The 9992-nt window shown below is 25.2% G+C and overlaps 1 protein-coding gene across 1 annotated transcript; it reads right to left on the bottom strand.

The window, feature by feature from the left end:
* Nucleotides 1-643: 643 nt before the first annotated feature.
* Nucleotides 644-8565, bottom strand: LOC145835358 (phospholipid scramblase 2-like). Its single transcript, XM_082942918.1, has 8 exons — nucleotides 8457-8565; nucleotides 8062-8212; nucleotides 6854-6931; nucleotides 6117-6193; nucleotides 5411-5541; nucleotides 4244-4473; nucleotides 1336-1394; nucleotides 644-1065 (listed from the first exon to the last, which is right to left on the bottom strand). The coding sequence occupies exons 1-8, from the start codon at nucleotides 8484-8486 to the stop codon at nucleotides 1033-1035; spliced, it is 789 nt and encodes a 262-aa protein (XP_082799044.1). The 5' UTR covers nucleotides 8487-8565; the 3' UTR covers nucleotides 644-1032.
* Nucleotides 8566-9992: the final 1427 nt, after the last annotated feature.

Raw genomic sequence — 9992 nt, forward strand, 5'->3', positions numbered from 1 at the left:
ATAAACTTTAGAAAAAATATATAGTATTCTTTTTTTTTGAAAGTAGAGATCTTTAATTATTTCTTCAAATAACCAAACGTATATTAGAGTTTTATAGTTTATAAAGAAATTCATCGTTTTACAACCTTTTAAACAATGTATTTGTACTAAATACATCTATAATTATTAAAATAGTGGTCTTGACATATACTTCATTCATATAGATACTTTATAGAAACTTTATACTTTATTCCAAATAAAGTGTTTGTTCGTAAATGGAAAAATAATTTACATAAATCTACTAACAAAAAAATTTTTGTTCAAATACTATACTCTGAATAACTTTGAAAACAAACAAAAAGTAACTTTTGTTGAAATTTAGCCAACCGCTTCACCGCAGTAAGTGAAACAAAGTTATGATAAGTTCTACGTTTAATACACGTAAGGTTCCAGCTTTACCTTAGTCATTGAATAACTAAGAATGTTAGTACTTTTATTTTGTGTGCTTATAACAAAAAAGCTCAGATTAAAAAAAGTTTAGCTGAACAATTTGTAAAACTAAACTATAATCAATATAATTTAACTTAACTTTTTTTTAAGTTACAAAGGTTATCGAATTTATATACCTTTTTAGATACTATACTTAAAACTTAAATATTTAAACTACTGTTGGGTTTTTATTGCTAATGTTACGTAGAATTAAGCAACTCTAAAAACATTAGTAAGCTTAAATCAAACTTATAAATTGTGCAAATTGACAAAAATAGTATTGAAACAAATCAAAACTTTTAAAATTTATGAGCTTATCTTAGAAGTTATTAAAATTTTGCAATATTTAAAATGAAAACGTTGATTTAAAATCTTTTGGATAATACTAAACAAATAGAACTATGAATTTATGGAACCTCAAAAAGCATTACAATACTGCATAAGAAAAAAAAATTTACACAATAATGAACGAAAGCACTTTGAAACTTCTAATCTTTAATGTTAACTTTAAAATTAGCATCAGTTAGATATAAATCCTCAGTTATGTCTGACGAAGAATTTAGTTTACTGGTCGTTGTGCTCGAAGAACATGATGTCCTGTAGAATAGAAATTATTAATGCTAATAAAATGAAGTTAATTTCTTAAACATCTGCTTTATTTTGAAAATAATATTGTTTAAAAGTTTAAAAAACTTAGTTCTTTTTTTTTGTTTTTGTACACTTTACATTATAAAATTTAGGTTTACTGAACCATAACCCAAACCGTTTTGTCTTTAAAAGTTAGTTGAAGAACTAATTAAAAAATTTTTTTAGTTATTTTTAAATTTTTAAAAACTTAACGTTTTAAAGTATAGAAAATAAACTAACAATAAGGAAAGTTGCTCCAAGTAAAACAGCTTTCATTTTCACTTCCAAATCCGCTGGAACTAAGAATGTTTGAATTAATTATTAATACATTCAAACAGCTAAATCTACATACTTACACAATACATTTATGCGTATATTTGTGAGTATGTGTATAAACATACATAACTGTTATTCAATATAAATTAAAAATATAAACAAACTAAATCATTTTAAAAATTAATAATGTTTTATCAACAAAAAAAAAAGTTCTACAAGATAATGATCATGATTGAGATTTAATGAATTTGTAAACGAAATTGTACGCAAGTCGTACACTTACCTCCATTGTTTAAATACTTGTTCAAATTCAGCCTTACTTATTGTTGGTTAAGAACTTTATCAAAAGTTGGTTAAAGTAAAACTTAAAATTAAAGCAAAATAAAAACTTGTAGTTTATTGATAACCACAAACAACTACTTAAAAAATAAGTTTTCTATTAAGTTTAACAATATTTTGTTAACATATTTTTTCATTGAAGCTTACAAGTAACCATGACAGTTTTTTCCGTAAATAAACCATTGTACCTTGTTTTGTTAGTGTTTTCATGAGTTGCATTGTGCTATTTTACACAATAAAAACCAAAAACTTTTTTTATAGCCTTTTTATTGTGTTATACTTTGTACTATCAAAGTCCTTATAAAAGCTTTACTAAAAACAAGCTTAATATAATTTTGTCGTTATTAAAACTTATTACAAAGTACTTTCAAAAAATATGGTTTTCTAAATACTTATACGTTAGTGCTGGAACTCAGGAGACATAACTTCGGTTTTTTTATGATGCGATAAAGCTCGCAAGCTTAAACCAATACTTTGTATCTTAGCTTACTAAAATAAATATCATTTAAAGTTTAATGTTTATAACAACAAACATTAAACTTTAATTGATATTTATTTTAGTTAGCTAAGATACAGAATACTAGCTTTCAAAAAAAAAAATCATGTAGAATTACAAAGTTAGAAATATTTAAAGTGTTTAATTTATTTTAAAAAGAATCATAACTTGCTGTTTTTAGCCAAATAAAGTATATGCTTTCATAAACTTGCTGTGCAAGAAAAATTTCACACTTTAATTTCATATAAACTAAAAATAATAAATACTATAAAACACATATTTGGTTTTAAAAGTTAATAAAAAAAGTTTAAATAATTAATTGAACCGGCAAAAAAAAATTTATTAAAAATGTTTTTCATTATAAAATAAGTTGTTTCGGTTAAAATTTGGTTTAAGCCTTAAGGGCTCGTTTTTATAATCAAAGCAGAGCAAAATATACATACGTCATAATATCTCAAACATACTATTTTAGCGCCAATAAATGTTATTTCTGAGGAAAACTTGTTGCACGTTTATATTATATTAATAAATAAAGAACAGCCCGTTATGTAATAATTTAAAGACATACAATAAGACCGTTAATATTACTAAGGGCTTATAAATTTTGCTTTTGGGGTAAAAAAGGTAATTTATTAAGAATTTTCTAACCATTGGTAATATTAACTTTCGAGACAAATGCAAAAATTCTTAAATAATCAAATCAAAAACTGTTATCAATAGAAAATATCGGTTTTTTTTGTTTTCAACTTGTAAAGTCTTGCTAATTTTTGTATTCAAAATATTAAAAATGTAAGTGTTGGACTACAACTGCGTTAAGTTTTTTTCTTTTCATAAATCACAAATTCTAAAAAATAAAGAACCAAATTAGAAAGGTTAGTATTTAAAAAACTACCTGTTTAAAAATTGGAACTAGTTTTAAATTAACTACTAAATACCTTTAAAAATTTACTTATAAATAATTTTACATACAAAATAAAAAATATTTTACACAGTTTTATTTTTTATTCGTATCAAATTAATAATACTAAACTAAAAAAAAACTTGGTGAAGATATTGTTAAAGCCTAAAAATTAATTAGAAGATTGTTGAGTAAGTTAAATAATTTAGTGTTTCTAATTATATTGTGTCTAAAAAGGAAAACTGAAAGAGGCTAACATTTGTATTTTCTTAGTCTTGATAGGTAAGTAAAAAACTTTATATTTTTGTCATTAGTACATAATTCAAGATAAATATTAATTTTGTTAATTTGTACACTAATACTCTGAATTCAACATATTTTAAACTTAATTGATATGAACAAACATATTTATTAGGACTAAAATATTTTGTTCAAAAGTATTGTAGTTAAGAAAAGCATTTAAAACTGTTCTCGGAACCAAAAGTTTATGAGATGAAATAATAACGAAAGAATTTTAGGAATTACATAAATGTTAAAACAAGTAGCTTAATATTTTCTCATAACACTCGTATATAATAAATTTAATTCATTCTAAAAATTTATCGGTACCGCGAGGATTAAATTCCCATATAAAACTATTCAAGCTTAAAGTTTATAAACTATTATTTTCAGTATTCAGCTTTTCTCTTTAGTAATTTTCTCGACAGTTATATAAAAACACACTTGGGCTGGGCATATCAAAAAAAACATGTTTGTTTCTTGAAATTATTTAATTATAGAAAATTTACTTTTCCTAAATGTATATAAATAACCACAACCATTGTAGTGAAAAACTTTTATTTGCCTGTACTGTAATGACTTTATTATATTACAACTTTTATATTAAAATTTGCTCGTAATATGGAACACAACAGTATGGCACAATAATTTGTTATTGTACTGTTATAGGCTGGTTTTTGTAAGTAATTTGTATACCATTTGCAGCAAACAAAATGCTTATTTAGATTACTCATTCTCTATTTATAATTTATCTTTTACTTGAAAAGGAAACTTGTGTAATTTCGAAAATTTTTGTAAAAAAAACGAGTAATTTAAATTTATACACTCTCAGTTGGATGACTTGAAAAAATAAAACTAACAAGTGACGCTGAAGTTTGTGGCGTCGGTGAACAACTCCTTGGTCAGTCCGCTCCATTGCTTGGTGATCTTACCAACGGGGACTCCCCCCGCGGCCCCCACGCTGAATATTTCAAAGGGGAAGTCGCAGGTGCAGCAGGGTCCGGGGCACACGCAGCACGGACCCTTGATGTTGAAGACGGGCTGGCCGTTGGCGTCCCTGATCTCGTAGTGGGGCACCCAGCACGATTTTCTGTTGGAAAAAAATGCATTGCTTGAAACTAAATTTTTGAGTTTAGATGAAAATTTTAACATCTGATAGGAAAAAAAATGTTAATTACTTGAGCGAAGCAGCATAAAAAATTTTTAGGCATGTTGAAAAATCTGTATAACTACAACAACTAAAAGTTAAAGTATTAACTACATAGTTTAACTAAACAAATATAGTAGATGTAAATTTAACTCAAAAATAAACAAAAAATTATAATTTATCAGCATGATTACAATTATACTTAAACAGAGCTAATGTTTTATACAAGCTTGTTTTGAAATTAAAGTAAAATGAAACTTTATAAATTTTACAAGATGAAATATGTAATTAACTTTAAGTATAAATCAAAAGTTAAGATATTTAGTTACTTTTCACCGAAAACCTTTCACCAAAAATAAAGAAAAGCAGACTGTAAATTATTTTTAAAACTACTAATTGAAAATGACAAAGTAAATTTTTGAAATTTAAGATATGAAAGGTATTTAAAGTTAAATTTTTATAGTAATATAATGTCTTCAAAAACATTTAAAAAAGGAAATACTTTACACTTGACTTAAATTCAATAGCACGTTACACCCTTGGTTGTTAAAATAATTTCAATTAATGAAAATAATTCTATTAATACTACTTCTACCTCATAACACAATATTTTTTTAAATAACATATTTGAACTGTAAAGACTGTAAGCTTGAGCTATTTTGTTATTTGATTTTTGTAATTTAAAAATCAGCTACTGAAAGTTTTTTAATTTCCCAACAATAGTTTTTTGTACAAAAAAGAAAAACTTGCGATTTCAAAGTAGACAAATAAAGATGATCATAAAGGGAACACATTAAAACGGTAAACCAGTAGCTCTCATAAAGTTTATTATTGTATACATGTTCATACAAACATCTGAAAACATGATATTACAACTAACGATTGATGGATGGACCCGATCAGGTTACCGGGAGGCGATTCAACCTGAATGTTGAAGGAGCAGCACTCGGCATCTGCGCACCAACAACATCCTCCACAGCATTTGAACGGCCTGATGACCCGCATCACTTCCTATATTAAAACAGGATTTTTTAAATGCAACAAGAACTTTTACTAATATATACTAGAACATATTAATATATCAGAAATTTTTACGATGAAGATAAAATATGTTTTTACAAAAGTTGGTGACTCAAAAAATTAATTTTATTATTTAATAGAAGCCATAAAGTTTTTAATTTACTCGAAAATACTACAAGTTTTTATTGCATACCAAATTTTCTGCGTACATACTAAACATGTAGAAAATTTATTAAATTACGCTACAACGATAATATGCTCGACGAAAATTGTAAACATATTTTGTGAGCTGTTTATCACTTTTCCGAGAAACCTTAAACTTAAACTTTTAAAGATCAAGTCATTGATAAATGTCATGAATAATTTAACTCACTTACAACGCACTTCTTTATACTTACTAGGGCGTAAATGCTTTTAAATGCCATCTTTCTTTTTGTTTATGAAAAACACAAACTATTGCAATACCGATTAGTATTTTTTTTTTCTTATTGGGTCATAAATTGTTGAAAGCATTCAGGCTAGTTTTTTACTTGTAAACAATACAAAAGTTTCAGACTGCTACTTACTTTACCAGTATTGTCCACAATGTGCATTTGGAAACCTCTGTCCGGCCCGCAGCAAATTCTCATGCAAAAGTCGGACTCTGTTATATAAGTGTTATTAGAAAAAATACAACTTACTTGTTTATTAAGCTTAGTTAAATTATCTTTAATATAAAAAAATTGCTTGTACGATACTAACAATCTGTTACAAAAGTATTATTTAAAAGGAAAAATTAACAATAAAACTATTTATATAGTTTATGATACTTTGAACTATTATGCCTATTGATAATTAATATGTGCTTACTAACTTTTTGCTACATTTTTCTTTTTATTTAGTAATACTCAATAAAACGAGTCAATTTCAGGGTTAATTTAATAATAAACCATATAAGTAAATCTTTAAAAAAATAGTTCAACATTTTTAGTTAAAGTTTAAAACAATACAAGTTAAATAAAACTTTAAGATACTAAGATACCAAGAACTTAAGAATTCCAAGGAGATAAAAAATGACTTATTTATAATTTTTTAGTAGTATGTGTCAAAATATTGTACTACTAGATAAAAACCATGCTGTACTACTAAGTACTAACCAATATTATCCTGTTATCAATTTAAACTAGTTTAAGTAACTTATTTAAGCTTTAAAGCTTGTAGTAATAGTTAGTAAGCAAGTTTTATCAAAAGTAAAGTTTTGATCAAAAGTAAAGTAGTATGTTGTTATATATTTTGTGAAAATAAAAAATACTTTGTCTTTAACCTTCATATGCGTAGAAGCATTGTTGACCGACACTGTTTTTTATCACGAATTTGTTTTTTGTCTCAATTCCAGTGAATGCTGTTAGAAAGTTACGACGTTAACATAAATATATTTCCTATTTTTGTTCTTTTTAATATTACGTATTTTATTCATATATTGTATTTTAAAGCAAGAGAAGTAAAAGCTTACTTGGTTACAAATATCATGCTTTTACGTCTGTAAACTTTATCACGTATAAGTAAAAAACTAGAAAACAGAAAAACCATTGTTTTATGTAAAACTAATTACACGAAGCTTGATAATTCACTTGTAGAAGGGTGCTTTAACGTCAGCATTCTTAAACTTGATTAAAAATGAAAATTTCTAAAACAATAATAACATGATTCGATAGTTCAAAAAGAACAAAAACTTAATAAAATCTTATAAAAAATTGTATGAGTACCTTTGACATAAACAGTACAGGTGGATAATCTTATCATAGTTTGCTTACTTAACTTTTTAGGGTTAATTTTCAAACAAAAGCTCAATAATTTTAATAACATTTTCAAATGAAAGTTCTGAAATATACTTTTAGCTATAAGCTAAAGTTCTTTTGTAAACCTACAAAATTGAAAGTTTATTAGAAACAACTGTTTCAACATAATAAAAAACTATTTAAAATAAAAGCGTTATAACTGACGATTAAATATAGTAGAAACGTTGTTTATTAACAAAATTATAATTGATTAAACTTGTTTTTTTTATAAAAGTTGAGGTTGAGAACTCTAACTGTGTTTTTTTTGATCAAAGAATAAAATTGCAATTAAGTAGACTTCAATAAACACTCAAAATAATTTGCCTTTTTGTCATTCATAATATTGTATTTACTAATTGATAAATGTAGTTGTTTTATTTTTTGTTTACTTTTTGTACCTTATACTACAGTATTAAAATACTTTATCATTCAAAGACTTATTATTCAAACAGACTCTATTAAAGTTTTAAAACAAGCTCAATCAATTTTTTACCCATAATAATTTTTGTATCTTTTTGTACGAAAGAAGTGTTAATTCAAATTAATAATTACACAAAAGTACTTTTCAACTTTAAAGTGATCCATAACTGCTTTAAAACAAATTATTTTTCAAAAAATTTGGTTTTAGTAAATCCAAAAAAAAATATTAAGCAATATAAGATAAGTACTAAGTAAACTTTAAACTATCGGCAACCTTCGAAAAGCTCAACCTTCTGATGCACCAACAACTGATCCAACAGTGTCAGGTACTCGAGTCCTGGTGGACATCCTGGGATCGATGACGGCATCGGCATCCAAGTTGCCTGGCTGCCAGGGGGAACCCCCGGCTGTGTGGTAACTCCTGTCTGTAACAGAATGTATTGTAGTTAAAAAAATTATAAAATACAAATAGTGTTTGGAGTAAATTAAAACTCAAGATATTTGTTATCGTTTTTAAATGTAAACTTTAAAACTAAGTCTTTAAAAACTAAAGTTATTAAGTTTAAAAACGATATTTGAAGGATACATTAAAACTTTTATAACTTTATTCCGTAAAAGCAAATGATTATCACAATCAAGACTAGCTAAACGATTTTAATAAATATTTACCTTGATCTCTACTGGTGGTGCCTGTGCCATAGCCTAATATATACTTCTAAAAAATAAAACAAGTTTTTTTTTTAAAGTTTAATTTACACTAACAATTTTTGTAAAACCTGAAATTAATTCAATTGTTACATTATAAATCAACTTTTTAGTTTTGTTTATAGTCAATATAAAATGTTCTGTTTAAATAAACACTACGATTATATCAATAACAATTAGTAAGTCAAAACAAGTCATCAAAATACAAATTACTCATTAAAGCTAACAGACTTAAATTTTAGTTAGTAACGCTAACATGATGTCACCTTATTATTAACATTCTTAAAACAAAATATCTCATAGTAATTTAAAACTATTATCTTTTTCAGTTTTTGTTACGAAAATTTTTTAACTTCTTTTTATATAAAAGTAATTTTATTGAATATTTTTACACATATATACAAAAAACTTGTTACACTTCTTTAATCGTACTTAAATAGAAACTTAAAATTTTGTCTCAATTTTATTTGTTTTAAATAATTAATTATATATAAGTATAGTTTAAACTAATCTATTATTTTACAACCGACATATGTACAACAATTAGTACTCGATATGATTATAAAGTTAAGATTTCTAAAGTAACACTTAAACACTTACTAAAAAAAATCACAGTAAAATTTTAAATATTTCAAAAGGTCATCTATTCATTTTTTCAAGATTTAAAAATTTCGTTTTCAATAATTTTTTATATAGTCGAGTTAAAAAAGTTTATATTTAATAGATTTTAATTTAAAAACTTTATTAAAATATCCTAAAAGTCTTTGAAAAACTATATAGTTTAAGTAATTAAACAAGACTAAGATTTATTACATATTTGATATGTTATTCATACAGTTATAATCGTTATAAGAAAATATCTTATTTACTTGATTAAACCATTTTAGTTTCAGAAAACTACAGAAAAAACTTATATTTTGCTTATTAAAAACAATTAGTTATAACGTTTAATTTAAACTAACGACTGAAATTAAATTAAAGTAGTTATTTTGTCTAGTAAATGACCGTTACTTATAACTAAACAAAGTTTAAAAATTTATGTCTGATCTACAATTAAAAAGTAGTTTTGCTTTTAGTTCCTAGCCTATACTTATTTAGAAAATGCTAAATAAATATTTAGCCCATCTATTTTATATTTTTAAACTTTTTTTTTTGCAGTACTCCGTTACCACACCCAAGAAAAATCAAAATAAAGCTTCATTAAATGAGTGCACCTTAGCGTAATTATGATGTCACTATAACGCTTGCGCTGCAAGTGAGCTCTCTTGCGCTGCAAGCGTTGAAAACTTCACGTCTTTGCCCGTGGTGTTTTGATGTCTTTGTTAATGCGCTGGAAGCTTCTACATGCTTGACGAAACAATAAGTAGAATATCCTCGGTAGCGTGTTTACAGTGATGCTTAAATTCTCACAAAAAAATATTTACATAGATTTAACTTTTTTTTATGTTTCTAGTTTTACAAAATATTTAAACTGAAATTTAGACTTCTACTGTAGAAATT

This window comes from Thalia democratica, chromosome 5 (genome assembly GCF_965202585.1).
Source record: "Thalia democratica chromosome 5, ktThaDemo2.hap1.1, whole genome shotgun sequence".
Lineage (NCBI taxonomy): Eukaryota > Metazoa > Chordata > Thaliacea > Salpida > Salpidae > Thalia > Thalia democratica.

Excerpts from the sequence above, each read along its gene's own strand:
- LOC145835358 (XM_082942918.1), bottom strand. The coding sequence starts at position 8,486 with ATGGCACAGGCACCACCAGTAGAGATCAAG. Across the intron at positions 1,395-4,243 it reads CACAAACTTCAGCGTCACTT|TTCCAGCGGATTTGGAAGTG; the intron begins GTTAGTTTTATT and ends AAACATTCTTAG. Across the intron at positions 1,066-1,335 it reads TTGGAGCAACTTTCCTTATT|GACATCATGTTCTTCGAGCA; the intron begins GTTAGTTTATTT and ends TCTATTCTACAG.